This window comes from Oreochromis aureus, linkage group 19, assembly GCF_013358895.1.
Source record: "Oreochromis aureus strain Israel breed Guangdong linkage group 19, ZZ_aureus, whole genome shotgun sequence".
NCBI lineage: Eukaryota > Metazoa > Chordata > Actinopteri > Cichliformes > Cichlidae > Oreochromis > Oreochromis aureus.
In genome coordinates, this window is record NC_052960.1 from 14,260,542 (window position 1) to 14,276,987 (window position 16,446).

Consider the following 16,446-nt stretch of genomic DNA (forward strand, 5'->3'; position numbering starts at 1 on the left):
AACAGCAATGAAAATAATAAAAAATAAAATAAAAACACTAAAATATATGCTTAAATCAATACAGTTGCAAATAAATTACTGTCAAAAAGAATTAAAAAAAAAAAAAACCTCTAATCAAAAAGAGCTTAATCAACCTGTACTTTATCTTTTGAAAGAAAGGGTACAAATAAGTACTTTTCACAATTAAGGAACATGTATGTACCTTTCAGACGCTAAAAAAGGTACAGATAGTTACCCCGAGGTCCAATATTTGTCCTTAGACTGTCTTAATGTCATTTTTGTACCTTGGGGCACAGTAATGTACCCCTTCCGTACCCCTATTTCTGACTGTGTGTGGCTTAGCACATTAACGCACAAAACTCCGACACAAAGTGGACGCCAGCGGTCTTGTATTGATCAAAGCTTTAAAAGCTTTAAACTGAGATGCACCTTGCATCACTGTTAAACAGAGAGCTCAGTCCCGGGGTGCTCTGACTCATCAGTCCTCTGGGCTTTTAGCTGTGTATCCAACTGTTGCATTATGTCTTGTCTGATGACTTTCATAGAGCGGATTTGTAGAGTTGCGCATGCTTGAGTCCGGTTATCTTTGCAGGGATGCAGGATTTGTTTCAAATAGCAATTTATGGTGTTTTGTTCCCGATTGGTTTATCACATGTATCAGCGGTGTAGTGTCATTTGGAAAGTACATTGGTTACATTTTATTGGGCAATAATGGCGCTGAACAAAATCACAGGTGTCACTTTTACTATGGTTGCATTTTACCTTATCTCACTGAGCCTTATTTAGATTGGCCACCAAGAGAGATGAAAGGTCTTTGACCTATGATTTAGCAATGTCAAGGCGCAGGTGTCATTATGCTCTCCCTCCTCATCATCCTTCATTTTACCCCCCTGACTCCTTCACCTTTTAATCCCCCCTTCTTGTTCGCATCCCTCTCCATGTATCTTATTCTAACTCTTCCCTTGCTAACAGTGCCAGATATGTGTCTACGCTTGGTAGGCCGACTCCAGACAGGTTATAAATAACTATCTGAGTTTTTGCTTCATGTCCTGAGAGCTCTACTTTCTTCTCACACTTGAGGAACCATGGGAAAAGAATCTTTCCCTTACGCACATGGCGCTCATAATAACAGACACAGTTGTACATAAAACCGTCAAGCCCCTGCACCCCTTTGCAAGCTTAGCACAAACACAGAGGCACAGTTATGCATGAACACAAAGAATAAAACTCAGTGGCTTACAGAGTAAGGTTGCAGCGCTAAAATAGCAAGGGAACTGTTTATAATGAAACAAAACCTGAAGTGTGGGAATGCAGAGAGCATTTCTACTGTTGTGTAAGTATGGGAATGTTGTTGGAACAACAGAATGGAATAAAAGTACGGGATAGCGAAAGAACAAGAAAACAATCAAAGTGGAGCAAAAAGGGAAAAATCTAAAGGGGCGCTAGGGCATAAAGGGTAAGCATTTTGTTTAATGGTATGTTTTAGGAAATAAAAAGGGGTTCTTGTGAGTTTATGCGCAGAGGAGTGATAGTGAAGCAGTGTTAATGTGGACTATAGCTGGGAGTCGAGGCGAATTCAGGGGTTGGCAGGTCAGACTCTGCTGACACACCGGGATCAGCGATGGGATTGTTTCCATTGGAAAGAATTCCAAGAATGAGCTAGAAGAGCTATCAGTGACTTCACTCGGAGGACTCTGACAGCAGTTTTAATACACAGCCAGGCGCACACGCTCTAACACACTTTTAAAGATACTGCATCTCATGCCAACAATGGTGTGCGAGACACACTCCCCCCCACCCGTGTCACAGAGTTCTCAGTGACTCTGTCAGTCATCTTACCAGTTGCAAAATGAATGCTGTCACCTCTGACCACAAACGCTACAGTTAGCAAAAAAGATTTACAGTGTGAAGAAACTTTGACTGAATATAAGATGAATTTGGTTCAATTCATACAGGCCACAGTTAAATTTAATAGAAAAGTATGCTTAGAAATGATGCACATATTGGGAAACATTTCTTTTAATTTACCTAAAAACAACATAACTGAGTAAGTTAGAGCTGAGTTAGCTCACTGTTTTTTCAGGAAGCAAAATGTTGGTGTGCCGTAGAAGTCCTTAGTGATAGGTTTAATTCACAGTGCCTTTGCAACACAACAAAACAATCTGATGCAAATGCTGTTAAGTGCTGTGTTTTCACTTTCTTACCTTTCAGCATTATTGAAAAAAAAAAAAAAAACACGAATGAGGAAACAGCTTGAACTTGTTTCAAGGAACATTTTAAGGTGTTACAAGTAAACATTCCTGCAGTCAGATCTTAACTTGTCCTGATGAGGGTATTATAACTTTATTGTTCTGTCATTTGCTTCTCTCAGATTTGTTAGGTTTGAAGGAGGAAAAACAAATACAGTTTACAGGGTTGCAAAAAGTCTAACTTCAAAGGTTCTTTACTGAGTTAATCAGCTACAAAGTGACTGAAGAAAAAGAGCTGAAAATAAGAACTGCTCAAAATGTCAAAGTTCCATGGAAAGATGCTGGAGGGCCCGCTTTTATATCTCCCTTAACCTCGGAAACACAGGACCTTTCTTTATTAAACCTGAAGTATATTGCTTTCTTCAGCAATATTTGACAGACGCCGTGGAGTTCAGAGGTCTCTGGCTGACGTCATATGATTGCGTAGCTGGATGCAAGTTCAGTCAGCCTCTCAAAGGGCTGTAGTTATCCTTTTCTAACTTCTTGTGATTTCTTCTTTCCATGATCTCATGACTTTTTCCACTGAGATCAAGAAACAGCTATTAAGAATGTCACAAAGGACATTCATTTTCTAGTCTATTCAAAACCAGACGTGGCGGCTTCCTGGGCCAGACACACACATTCTGCAGCCGACCACCATTATCAGCTGGGGGGTATTAATAACTCTTTATGTTCCATTTTTTTCCAGGAAGAAGGAAGCGGAACAGAATGACCTTTCATTGTTCCATTTCCAGGAAGTGACCCTAAGGCCCCAAGAGTACCAGCTTGGCCAGTATATGAGGCCCTTGGCCCCCAAAGGGCCTACTGCAGCAACTCTGATGAACTATTCCCAGTACCAGGCAATCAAAGCTGACCTCGAGGGTCACAAATAGAGCACATGGCAGCAAATCACCTGAGAATTTTCCATTGTAACAGTGATCAGAAAGCTTTTTGTTTAGTCCCTTAACCCCCAGTTCCCGGTTACAGCTTTTCCACTCAACCACATTTTATTAGTCTCGTTTCATTGTGGGGAGTGTTTATGAGTAGTGCTTGAGGAGCTGCTTCTTCAGGTTAAGACAGCGTTCTATCCTTAATTTTGCAGAAAATGGTAAAGTCTTTCAAAAAACTGGCAGGGAAACCCATCATTCTTTATACTGCCGGATAACACCACCTTATTCTAAACGTAGCATTTAAAAAATAAATACATTTTTAAAGAACTTAAAATGAAATCGGTTCAGTGTTCAGGAATGAGGTTTTGCTTTTACTAGGTGTAACACTGTGTGCAAGCTGTAGACAGGAAGTAACATGTGGCCTGCTCTCGCTTCTATATATACACACACATATATTTGATACATGCATCTGTTTTCGTAGAGAGAGAGAAAGAGATTCTGTATGCGAAAGATGCGAAGCAGGAAGTAATACTGCTTTTCTCTAACCATTGCAGGTGAAGTGAGTGGAGAGAAGGGGGGGTAGGGGTTAAGATAGAGAATGCAAGTAAACACTGAAGTAAAGTCTCTTGGAAGATACTTCAAATGTGCTGGAGGACTACCCCTCTAAAAACAGCCGTTTACTTGTACTGTAAACATGGAAGTCAGACTCACACAGCTGGATAGCAAATTCAAATGTTTATTTACAGCCTTTGTAATAGTCACTGAGAAGAGTGGTCTAAATACAAAAATAACAGGAAAAAAAAACCAAGAGAAAGATGGTGGCTTATCTCCCTGAGCTTTACAAAAAACAATGTGGGACCTGCAGGTGACAGGAGAGAGAGATGTTCTGTACACAGCCCTAATGCCACAAAAATGAGAAAATACAAAGACAATATCTCAGACATGCTTCTACAACAGTTAGAAACTGACCCCACAAACAGCAAGTCATGATGACCGAGTGGAGAAGAACACAGAAACACTATAGGCAAATAAACTGACACATTACTACCAGAGAACCAGTAACAATATTAACAGCTTTTGGCAAACATCAGGAGTTCCAAGAACGACGTGAACAAAGATTACTTCTGCAAACTGTGTCCCACAGTGTGAATTCTCTACAACCTGTACTTCATGGTGTTGCTTCAAAAGTATGGCTGTTTAAAAAAACAAAAACAAAAGAGGAAGACTGGGAAAGACAATCCAATGTGTACAGCTCAGAGTGAATCTCAGACTTTGTCTTTCTAAAAAGTTACAAAGAAATCAAGAAAAAAGACGATCAGTGCACTACAAGGCCTCGGGGGTTGGCTCACTAGGAACAAGTATTTACATATCCTTCATTGGGTCTGTACATTGCTTTATTAAGTGCTTTTCAAAATTTAACATTTCCCATCCTTATTCAGCTTTTCTCTTTGAACAGCAGCCTGTCTGTGACACTTTTTGTTCTCAGTCATACCGTTTTGCTGCATCATCAAAATACTGTCCATAAGGCTTTCAGGAGGCCAGTGTCACGAGGGGGATCATAGCATAACTTGACTTTGGTACATAACGGGTAAAAATGAACTCGTTCCACATATATTTATCATGCATACCATTTTTCACCTCTTTGATTTTCACAACACTTCTATTTTTTTCCCCCTTTATTTATTTATTTACTTATTTATTTTAAATGCGAGTGGCTGACAGTGAAGGACAAAAAAAACCCTTAAAACATTCCCAAGAACATTTTGCACAAAACCCATTCAACAGACAAGTCACAAAGTTTCAGCTTCTCCAGAACAGACAAGTCTACAGCAGTGGCAATTACAATAATAACATAGCAAACCAGATTCTGAACACAAACATGGACAGTGTACTGTACAATAATTCCCACGGGTACCACAATAGTTCTGCATACAAGTAGGAAGCCTCTGGGGTCATGACGCCAGCCATTTTGAAGTTAGGTACAGAGCAGTAGTAGCCTCCTGCAGTGCGAGACCTGTCCATGGAGCACTGAGCTGCCGCTGTCCAACAGGACATCCGGTCTGGGCCGAGACACACGGTGGTAAGAAGTAGGTGAAGGTTAGAGGTGTGCATTGTCTGATCTCTTCCAAGTCTGTTTTTGATGGATTTGCAGTCCAGGAGGATAAGTTACGATGTCATAAAAGTGTGTTATGTGTGCATATTGCTTCTCTCGTGGAGTGATTTTTTTCTTCTTTTTTGGTGTCATGGGAAACGAGACGGCGTCTGTCAGTTGAGTGAACTGGAGTGCTGATGTGAAGTATAACCAGTGTATGAAACGGGAGAGTCCATCAGAAAGAAGAAAGAGTGTATGGGTGCTATAACACAGCCTCTAGTGCTGCGAGTTCTGTGCTGGCTGTCCATTTTGAATGTTGCTATTCTGTTCCTCTTCTTCCTCCTCTTCATCCTCCTCCTCCTCCTCCTCACTGACCAAAAACTCCTCTGGAGGCCAGCGGAGCTCCCCGCTCTCGACTTCTCCTTCTGTCGGCTCAACCACAATGGATGGGAGGCGATCTTTGAGCTTACAGCAGCGGTCAAAATCCGAGGGGTCTGGGAATATCTGTAGAGAAAATAAACAAATGGTTATTAATCTGAACGGGGATACTACTTGGGCTCTGAAATGTAGAGGAGAGTCAGGTATCCCCCAAAAAAGTTATTTGCAAGCAAGGCTTTTGGATTCTTACAACTTAACTTGAATCTTGTACAAGTGTTGCAGGCACCACTATAGGGCTGCAACGAAGGAGGAAGTGATGCGAAGACTAAACATCTGTGATAGGAACGGGGTTGATTAAAATCCCAGTGGCATACCTGCGTTTGCCCAACCCACAGTCCTTCAGTTATAGCAGCTTTCTGCATAGATGCTGCACAAGGGTCTGTATGGGTAAATGAGGCATCTCTAGCAGGACTTAGGATAAATGCTGCCTCATGTTTAATCTCAATGTCTTGGAAGGAATTGTGCCAAGCAGCTCATAGCTGCTTATGAACGTAACCCGCAACTCAGAGGATTATACAATAGCATAATCATAACATTTTAAACCAAGAGTTAAAAAAAGTAAAATTTCACTGCAACATGATTTGTGCATAATTAGGAAACCTATCCCTGTAACAGTCAGCTTTTGAATATTGTACACTTCTGTGGATGTCAAGTCAAACATCTCCTCGGAAAGAACACGAAATCTGTTGCGTTATCTGCAAATCCATGTATGCTGATAAATGTGGAGTGCCACACTAAAATATTTGGATCTGAACTGAAGGGCATGAGAGACAGACTGACAACAGAGATTACACGCATTCCCTGTCCTGGCAAGATTTGACATCAACCTCCGACTTTCTCTGTTCTCAGGAACAGGAGGAATGGCCCAGGGGAAAAAAGCCTGCCACTCCTGGTCCAAGAACAGCAGGTTTTTTTCCCCCCTCTTTTTTGCTGTTGTTTGGATAAAGTGGATGAATATTTTTAGACCTGCATATTTCATTCCTAGACATTATGGGGGTGGGGTAAAGGGGGCGATGTCGCTGTCTGGGCATAGAGCCGAGTGGAAAGAAAGCATTAGATGGGGCAGGAGAGAAAGTGAGACAAAAGATAGAGGAGATCCAGCTGTGTCCAAGTCTCCATGAATTCCATAGGAGACAGATGAGAAGGGAGGAAAAAGAGAAAAAAGCAAACAAGGAAAATCTCCCAGGTTATAAAAGGTTGTACGTGTCCATTAGTCCTTTTTTTTTTTTTACATTCTTCAAACCCAGGTGCATAACGGACCGTGCCAAGTAAATGCCATGTAATTTTGTGTGCACGCAGATCCGTATTTATGTGTAATGCTTGAGTCGATCTGCATTTCTGGCCAGCATCGCTAATCCTCACTGTGCGTCAGCACCAAGGGGAGTTGGGCAGTGAGTGACCTTGCCTTCGGACCCCTAGCTAACACATGTAATCACTTTTGCTTCCAATGACAGGAAGTGAAGACACATCACCCAGGCACAATGTAGGCTATTTTAAGCTCTTCTAGTGTGGTTAGTTGTGGGGGGGGGGCACTGTATGCCTGAATCATGACATTGCCTTGTGATAATTCAGAAAGTCAACATCTACTCAGTTTTCACCATCTACTATTATAGCTCGTATTTATTTTAGTAGCTTTTGTAATAGCATCTGGGATTTCATGGCCGTGGTTACTAGAGTCAAAGTCCTAGGAACTTATAATAGAGGAAGCTACTGGTGGAGCATCACCGGTTCATACAGGGCTGCTCTAAGGAGATCCTGGGACATTGGGCAGGATAAGGATAGAAAGAGTGAGGGAGTGACACACTGGTACCCTCCTTTTCTCTTGGCCCCTCTCAGACAGACTCACAGCTGTGGTGTGAATTGAGTGGAAAGGAAGCAGGCCTCTTCCTCTAGGTCAGTCTACATCCTCTCTGAGTCTTAGTCTTCACACACAGCTCTATAAGGTTTATAAATGCACCAAACACAGTTTGACACTATAATGAAGTTGTAAATGGTCAAAATGAGCTTAACAGGAGACGACCTCTTCGATAAGTATTCCATCTTCCTGTTAATTTTCCACTATAGAATGAGTATTGACAGAAAGCCTTTTAATTCTTTGACGGTAAAATAATGAAGCAGCTGCATGTTCAAATAATTTCGTTTCCAAGATGACCCTGCTCAGCTGACAGCAAAACAAAGCCTTTGGCTACAACTTGTCAAGACCACCTGATAACTGCTTTTAAAAGCACTAATCTGTTGAGGGTTTATTTTTGTGACAGACCTCGGAAAATTGTAATTTGCAGACCTCAGATAAGTCCGTCGGATAGACAGACTTTGAAGTTGTAACAACAATAATCTGCAATGTCCTTTCCATAACATTTTAGAATTTAAAAAAAAGAAAGAAAGAAACAGCACAAGGGCTGTGCAATTTAGCGGTAATGCTTTCTTATCATTGTAATTGTAAATATTTGCTTAGCTCGTAATGGTGGAAGAAAGAAAAAAATCACTATATCATTAGATGATACTCACATTCAAGATAATAAATTGACAAAAACAGGTATGAAATGACAATGCCGCGTAAAAATGCACAGGCTGGGAATTTGGAAGGAGGTGCTGTTTATCTGTCATGCATGCACGTGTGTCCTACCTGGAAGGAGAGTCTGTCCTTGCTGGGGCTGAGCCTCATGTCCTCCATGGGGGTGCTGTTGATCATCACCTCAGTCATATCTCGGCTGGGCACAAACACTGGGCTGTAGGGTTGAAAAAAGAAGACAGGCAATGTGATCAGACACAGTGACGATCATAGCACAGTTGCCCGGCATCTGCAGAGAAAATAAAAACACTAAGAAGATTTATACTGTTGAATTATCCAAATGTTTCTAATCAATAATAATGTAATCCCCATGTATTTTGTATGGCATACTACTGTGCAGACTGTATACAGTGAAGATAAATGGATAAAAGTTCAAAGGCTATAATAACTAACACAAGCATGCCAGAGAGAGAGAGAGAGAGAGAGAGAGAAACACTTATCAAACCATCTATTTGCAGCCCAGGTCTGAAAGTTATGGTTGATCTATTTCCCTGCTGATGTTTGACAGTTTTGTTTATACTCTGCACATCTCCACCACAACACAACAAGCATCCAGTCCGTCTGCTTTGCTAATGCACTGCAAAGCTGCAGAGCTCATGATGCGGCTTGCATAAGGTGGCCGTTTCTCAATACAGAGTGATGTGCTCTTGCGCTAGCAACCAGAGAACAGTCATTGTGAGAGTGTGCTGGGGGCGTGCTGTGGTATTTGACTGGGGAGGAACTTTATGCACTCAGTTCCATCAAAGCTTGGCCAAACTTTCCATTTTAGATGAAAGTAGCAAGAGGTTGTTTATCCAAGCTCAGTGCATTCACTATCCAGCATTGTCGCAGTAACGCTTAAAGCAGGTCCCAAGACTCGCATAGATGCCGTCTTGAGACAAGATGCTGAGCGGCCTTCTCACGCTCTCTATTTAAAGCCTGGTGCCTAGTGGTCAGTGGCCACAGGCTTGTGGTTTGTGTGGTCACTGGCTAAAAAGGACAAAGAAAATAGAGCATGCCAAGAAGCTCACTCACATGCTCACATTATCCAGTTTGATGGGCTTGCTTATTTATTTTTTTGGGACAAGATGTGTGGGCTTCACTTAACCTACTTTGAATCAGAAATTCAGAAGGAGGGTTTATTTTTAGGTGCATTAGAAGCATGAAAATGATTTTTTTTTTTTTTTTTTTTTTTTTTAAAAAGGTAGGCTTTGGTGAAAATGGTATTATGGTATAATTTTTCTATTTTTTTTTTTTTTTTAAAGATTGCACTATCTGCTGAATTCTCTGTCAGAGATATTTCTTTCTTTAATAAAATATGTATCTTGATAAGGGAAAAAAAATCTCTCTGAAAATACATCTGTCAAACCCTCACTTTCACTTCATCTGCCATTACATGGAATATATTATGTGGAATTTCTGTGTAAAGTACAGTTCTGGCTTATTATCTCCATGCATGACTCATTCAAAGCGCAGCGTCCTGACAATCCCCTCTGCATTGCTTCAACCTCCATGTTTGAATGGAAGATTTTTATTGTTGACCTCTGGGTTTTTTTTGGGAAATTGTCAAGATGACACCAACCCACAAAACCTTTATTACACTTTGTACTGAGAACACCTAACATTAAAAATGTAAGAGAGCCACAGGCTAGAACAGCCACAGGCTCATTCACTGTTCCCTGGTACAACCCAGGATTTCTAGGTCTCCGCTTTGTGCATCTGAACCTTTAATCAGTACCATCAACTTTTGAATACAACACATGCACATCAATTTTTCCATCCCTAAATATACACAACTTCTTGTTGTTTCAGAAGGAAAGGCTGCCATCATAGCCGGGTGTACAATGACTCTGAAAATGTTAAAATTAAAAAGCTTCCGTCTGAATCACTGTTAAGTAACCTTTTCTGCGCTAGTCAGACGACTGGCTGAAACAATAGCCGGATATCCAGAAATAAAACCAGGAGGCTTGAGGGATATGCAAGGTTTAGGATGGAAAAAAAAGTCAGCTCAGGTTATTCTTTAACTAATATCATTGCTGAGTGGGGTTCAGAGGAGCGTGAGGCAGACATACAAAAACAGCAGAGGTGGAGACAGAAGGATGACAGTGAAGACCTGAGCAGGAGGAGGAGAGGGGAAAGGGAGGGAGAGAAGGAAAAGAAAGATAAACACTTAGGACTTGCCAGTCATATTTCTGTTCGGGGATCTATAAACATCCTGCTCAGCTAAGAATAACAGAACATCAGCCTAATAAAACACAAAGGGGCACAATGAGGAGGAAGTTGGGGTGCACGAGTAACAAGTCAACCTGGGAGGAAACAAACATGCGCCAATTGTCCTGGAATTACTGCTTCAAGTGTCAGGGAGGGATCGACGACATGCCCCTCTCAAAGAGGACGCATGAGTTATCCAAGCAACCAAGTGGTATAGATTAGATGCATTCAGCATGACCGCAACTCGCATGCTTACATGTGAAGATGACCTTAACAGAGTTAAGGAACAGACCGCCTAGTTCTGTAAGCAAGAAACGCATTAAAGATACATGACCTCAATGATTAATCGGTGAGGCTGGTGGTGCAGATGGCAGTTAATCTCCTACCTCTTGACCCAGTCAGCCTAATGCATACCTGGTCCTGCCAGCTTCCTAATGCCTCAGATAGATAGCCAGTACCATCACGAGGCCACTACGGTCCAATATGTTCTTGACCATGTGTCCAAAGTTTAGAGCAATTCAGTTAATTAGTTGATTGCTGGGTTCAAGTGTAGCTCTTTAAAGCGCTTGATGTATCAAATCTGCTCTATTTTTATTCCTAACAACGCTGGCGCCTTTCCGATACAATATGCAGCAATGACATACAAACGAACTTCTTTGGGTTTCTAAAGGAAAGCCCTTTCAATTGCTGTCAAAAATCTTCCTTTTCAAAACATGAACAAAAACTGTCTCTTTGTTAAATAAATGTGATGTAGTTTCATTCACCTGTCCCTGGACTACAAGGAGGCTAGCTCCATGCTAGTTCCTTGCTTCTCTGTAGTGACGCTGACTGGAGCCCAAATGGTCTTTGCAACAATCTCACGCCACAAGAGGAATCTGAAACTTGCATTATTAACATTGTTTCCCCTCTGAACACCCCCGCTAGTCCTTACTACTACTACTACGACGACGATCATAAATCTAAGGCAATGTGGCAAACACAGGGCGAAGCTGATGACGTTCGGTGCCAAGTGCTGTGCTTTCCACCACCCAAGTCACACAGCTCTGCAGGTATGCGGGGCTCAATAAGTAGGACCCTCAGAAGTGAGCAGGAACAAATGAGTTGAATCCAGATTCCTGTGGGCTGACCATCACTGAAAACACATACCAGTGTCCTCTGCGATGTATGTGGAAAATTATCTCTTTACACTGTTGCCAAGTGCTTACTCATATTGAATAGTTTGAGAAACTCAACCAGTGGAAGACCTTTTCTCTTTCTATGTGATGAAGTATTTTATACAAGATGATGGCATTTTGGGAGATAAATGTCTTCTTGCTGGCACAGAGACAAAGACTTCAGTGCAGCATCACAATCTTGTGTCGCACTCTGAAACAGTTACGCCACTCTGATAAAACTAAAGAAGTGAAGGTTTCTGACAGCAGTAACATACAAACGACAGAAGCGCAAGCCTACTGTAAGTAAGCTCAGGCGAGAAAGCAACGTGTGGTTAAAACAAAGAGGTCGATTTTGAACTTCCTGGTAGAGACAAACAGAGGCCTACTGAGGTTTTAACAGTACTTGCAAAACCATTTTTTCAAAGCAACTTGCATATCCTCTGTACAGAAAGGAAAACATTTGACAGAAGAGAATTAAAAATGCCTGAACAAACAAAGACACACGCCTTATTCTTCTATCAAAGAGTGAATTATTGAGTCATGGTAGGCTACTGATTGCCGGCTATGGAAAATGTAACACTGATAACAGATATTAGTAATAGATAGGGCGCACTTCTCTTTTTGCACGTGCAGTATTTAAGACCAAAGACTGAAAGCAAAGGTCCTATTACATTCACATACAGCAAAGTAAGCCTATATGTTCCGAGCTTCCAAAAATGGCTTGAAAGTGTGAAGAGATCAACTTACATTTATTGTCAAATGGACTGAAATAAGCTGAAAATGATGATACCACAATGAGACTAATGCACCTTTCTAAACTGGCGCATGGAGCAGTGCCTAAACCCTACCGAATATCCTGGTAACTGTTTGGCTTTTATTTTTTTAAGACAGACCTAGAATATTCTCGTTTTCCAATCTGAGTGCTGTGACATTTCCAATTTCAGGGGCAACACCCCACAGAAAATCTCAAAGGAAACATGAGTGGGTGTAGCAACAAAAAAAAAGGGTGGCTGATTTTAAGGGAAATCACCAATCTAAATGAAACAACTAAACCCTTCATTGTTCTTGTCTGTCAGGTGCAATGCCGAGAAATCCAGCGCATGACATATAATTAGTTACGATTTTGAAAATGCATAAACAAAGAGCACACACATAAACAGGTACGAACGGAAAACAGAGTACTCACCAGTATATCTGCGGTGAAAATACAGACATGAATTCACACCTGCTGTCACTTCTGCTGGGAGATCTAATTGCTGCCGCTTACTTCTCTTTACTTTTATTTATTTATGTATTTATTATTTTCTTTCTCTTTGTCTTCACAAAAGCAAAACGGGATGCTCACGCAAAGCGAAAGTCACTGTTCAGCGAAGTCTCGAAAGCCTGCCCTTCAAATTGGTGCGTCTGATCAGATCCACAGCTGTGGCGGAGCATTTATGCGAGAGGCGTGTACTCGAGCAGCCAGAGACACACCTCTCCTCAGCACGAGCCAAAAATCCTCAATGGCAGCTCATTAACGGCAAGAGCCAATCAGAGCACAGGCTGACTGGAGCTCATCCAGCCTCCAGACCTGATGACGGCAAACGCGGCTGAACCCGCTCATTGGGGACGGGCGAAGAGATGCTGCGCGATGATTTGCAGTCTCTAAGGCAACTAAATGACAGCCTTACCTCCCCTTGAATGACAAAAGCACTCCGATTCGCCCGCTAGTTTATTCGTGACATTTATCCAAATGAGGAGGAAAAAAAGGCTCATTCACAAATATATTCCAAGGGCAAGTCAATGTCTGTAGATTTCGGCAACAACGCAGGATGGTATCTATTTATTTATTTTGCAGCCTTTACTGTGTTATATCATAGAATGCAAGCACAAGATGACCACAGATTGTTATCAAATTATTGTCAGCGGATTTTGTTTTCCATGACCTCACCATGCTTATTCTGTGTTTTTGGTCAATATCACATAGTCGACCTTCACACCTCATAGAATGCCTATTTGCGTTTTCCGAGCACGCTACTGTACATTTATTTCAGAAAGAGCAGGTGCACTCTTCAGGGACTGATGATATAATGCAGGTAGGACTCCACTGCCCCCTTGTGACCAAATAAAAACAAGTTTGATTTGTTGCCCCACTCATTCAAAACGCTTTGAAATAAACGCCTTTATGATACAGCAATTAGTATCTACAATATTTCTTATATGGTTCTCCCATTTAAAACATCTTCAGTATGCCATTGACACAACATCTTGTTTGAGGCAAATTCATGTCAAACAGGCATGGCTTAGTTACTAGAAAAGAATTTGGATTGCAAAGTATATATGCTATATTTTCCACCTGCCAGCTCATGCTTTTTGAGACCTGGGTAAAAGGGAATGCCTCAGCAACAGACAGAAAGCTGAGCATTACAATATAGCTCCTCTGGGTATGAACTCCTGTGGTGCATGCAGAAAGCTGTTCAACAATATGTCCATATAGTTTTAAGCCCCTGCACTGTGGGCACTGTGTGTGTTGAAAGGGCTGCATATCTCACCGCAGTTATATTTTATTTAAAGCCCCTGCATGGTACTTAAAGCTGGTCTCAACTGTATATGTTAAAATCAAAAAGAATCTATCTATCTATCTATCTATCTATCTATCTATCTATCTATAGGACTTTAACATTCACAACCTTGAATAAACCGGAGCTAAAGTTAGCAGCATTTGCCACTGATGTCAGTGCAGCATATTGTTATAAATATAAACAGGTATTTTCACTTGGTATTTTGCCATCCTATATTTTTATTCAGTGTCAGTACACCTCATTAGCAGCTACCTTGGGTTTGAGTGACTCACCCAGTTACATCATCACATCACTGTCACATGATGTCATGGGCAGCACTGCAAGAGTTTGGCGTCCCCTAACAAGACATCAAGAAACAACATATGCAAGATTTAAGATTCACTAACGCCAAATGCCCACATGATGTCACCAGTGTCAAAGAAGTTTCCGAGAAGGGACTGAACGAGCTGGGTGGCAGCCAACAGGAAATGCTGTTAGCCAGGTTAAACTCATATTTAGTAATTGCATGAACTAATTTAAACTAAAGTGATTTGTTTTACAGCCCTCTCAGTAACTGCATGAAACTATAACTGTAAGATGTTACCACATTGACAAGTAAAACTTGATGCTGTGCTGTAAAACAAACAGTCATAATCAGTTTATAATTACTTTTCACTTTTTTAGGATAACACGTTTAATTTGAGTTAATAAAATAGAAATATAAAAAATATTATTTATGTTAATTGTCCTCAAAGTTTAGCACACAATACTTCTTTTTTTCCTTTATTACTGTCCTTATGCCTTTCTTCTGTAAAAAAATAAAAATTGATTTCTAAATATAGAAATAAAAAAACCTGACCTATCAAAGTAACTGTAACAAAAAAGGTGAAGGAAAATATTTACGATGCTGCAAATGAATAGTTTAGAAATGATGTGTCTGTGAAGTGAGCGTTGCACTGTTTGTCAGCATAAAGCACAGTGTTTTAATACATGATTTATTTTTGCAACCACACTGCATGAAACAAAAAGACTTGCTTCTGTTTCTGCATAAATGCCTCTCCTAGCCCTGATACTGGTTAATTGTAATTGGCGACTAGTTAATTGTAAATGATTTTAGGATTAATTACATTAACTTATCTCACAACCATGTAAAGTTAAATCTGATAATGTGAACAGTCCAAATACACAGTAGAATGGATAATATGTCTATAGCAATCCGCTCCCTCACTTAAAAAGCATGGAATCAAGAGAATGGCGACCCCCACTGTTCATTTTGCAGATGTGCTCACCAGCTGCTTTTTTTTTCATGGCTTCACAAAAACAGCTGCACATCTGGGCAGGCATGGATGTCTCGGTGGAGCAGAGGGGAGGCCGAGGACCGACTGCACAATGTGTAAATGAACGAGGCCCTGAAGGGGACGGCAGTCAACAAGCACCCGTTGTCTTCCTGGCTGCTTTTCAAAGTAAGCTTAGGTTTCTTCTTGGACTATGATCATACCAAGTAATGCTGCATCTGTCATGGTCTTCTTTTATTTATTTTCGTTCTCTTTTTCATCATCACGGTTCTCTGCTTTTGCTGACATTGAGCACAGCTTTGAACAGAAACCTACTGGAGAAGCACCGTAAAGACACATTTCTCAGTCTCAAGAATGCGCAGCAATTCTGTGTGTTACAGCCAGGAAACATGTTTTTGCAGAATAAATCTCTCCTCCATACATCAGCCTGAGAGTTTCCATTTTCACATTGCTTTTTTTTCCCTTTCTTTTTTTAAAATATGTGTTTACATCCATTAGTGTAAGCATGTGCATTCCTGTAGGTTGTACCCTGTTTGGGAATATGAGTGCTTGTAATTTTTTCTTATTCATTCATGTGTGTTTGTGCATGTGTGTTGCTTAGGGACATCTGATCACCGGGCTTGCCGCACGCCACACCGCTTGCAGGTGGTCTGTCTGCACTTAGGGGCCGAGAACATTTAATATTTCATAGGAGCAGAGTACACCCCTGGACGCCATCATTGAGTCCACATGTCCTGCAAAAAGAAAGCTGGTCTGTGAACACTCGGCTGAAATATGCGGCCTGCCGGCCCCCTCTCCACCATGCTGCTCGCTCACTTGCTGGGCCTCACAATTAAAAGCTAACCACAGCTACAGATGTTGGCAGCTGTCTTTAACCCTTGATGTGCCACTCTGTTATTACAATCTGCTATTTTATCCTGTGTGAAATGTAGATAAAGGTCAGGTAACTTACCAGAACTTGTGTTGGTTTACAGAAAAGAAGAGGTCGTGCGCTGGAGAAAGAAAAGCAGAAGCCAAGAAAAAGCCAGACAAAGAAAAAAAAGAGAG

General features: G+C 41.1%; 1 protein-coding gene and 1 long non-coding RNA gene across 2 annotated transcripts in view; one reads left to right on the forward strand and one right to left on the reverse strand.

Moving 5' to 3' along the window:
• LOC120434786 overlaps positions 1 to 16,230 on the forward strand; it is a 25,622-nt gene extending 9,392 nt beyond the window's left edge. The window contains exons 3-4 of the long non-coding RNA XR_005609353.1: positions 15,429 to 15,567; positions 16,001 to 16,230. This is a non-coding gene — a long non-coding RNA (uncharacterized LOC120434786). The remainder of the gene's footprint in view (positions 1 to 15,428; positions 15,568 to 16,000) is intronic.
• On the reverse strand, positions 3,835 to 12,988 carry lbh (LBH regulator of WNT signaling pathway). Its single transcript, XM_031747144.2, has 3 exons — positions 12,751 to 12,988; positions 8,275 to 8,377; positions 3,835 to 5,714 (listed from the first exon to the last, which is right to left on the reverse strand). Exons 1-3 carry the CDS (start codon positions 12,777 to 12,779, stop codon positions 5,487 to 5,489), a joined length of 360 nt encoding a protein of 119 aa, XP_031603004.1. The 5' UTR covers positions 12,780 to 12,988; the 3' UTR covers positions 3,835 to 5,486.
• Positions 16,231 to 16,446: the final 216 nt, after the last annotated feature.

What these genes read in the sequence shown, in the direction of transcription:
- lbh (XM_031747144.2), bottom strand. Translation starts at nt 12,779, where the DNA reads ATGTCTGTATTTTCACCGCAGATATACTG. An exon ending in TTTTCACCGCAGATATACTG is followed by an intron (nt 8,378 to 12,750) that starts GTGAGTACTCTG and finishes TCAACCCTACAG; the next exon opens with CCCAGTGTTTGTGCCCAGCC. An exon ending in AGGACAGACTCTCCTTCCAG is followed by an intron (nt 5,715 to 8,274) that starts GTAGGACACACG and finishes TTTTCTCTACAG; the next exon opens with ATATTCCCAGACCCCTCGGA.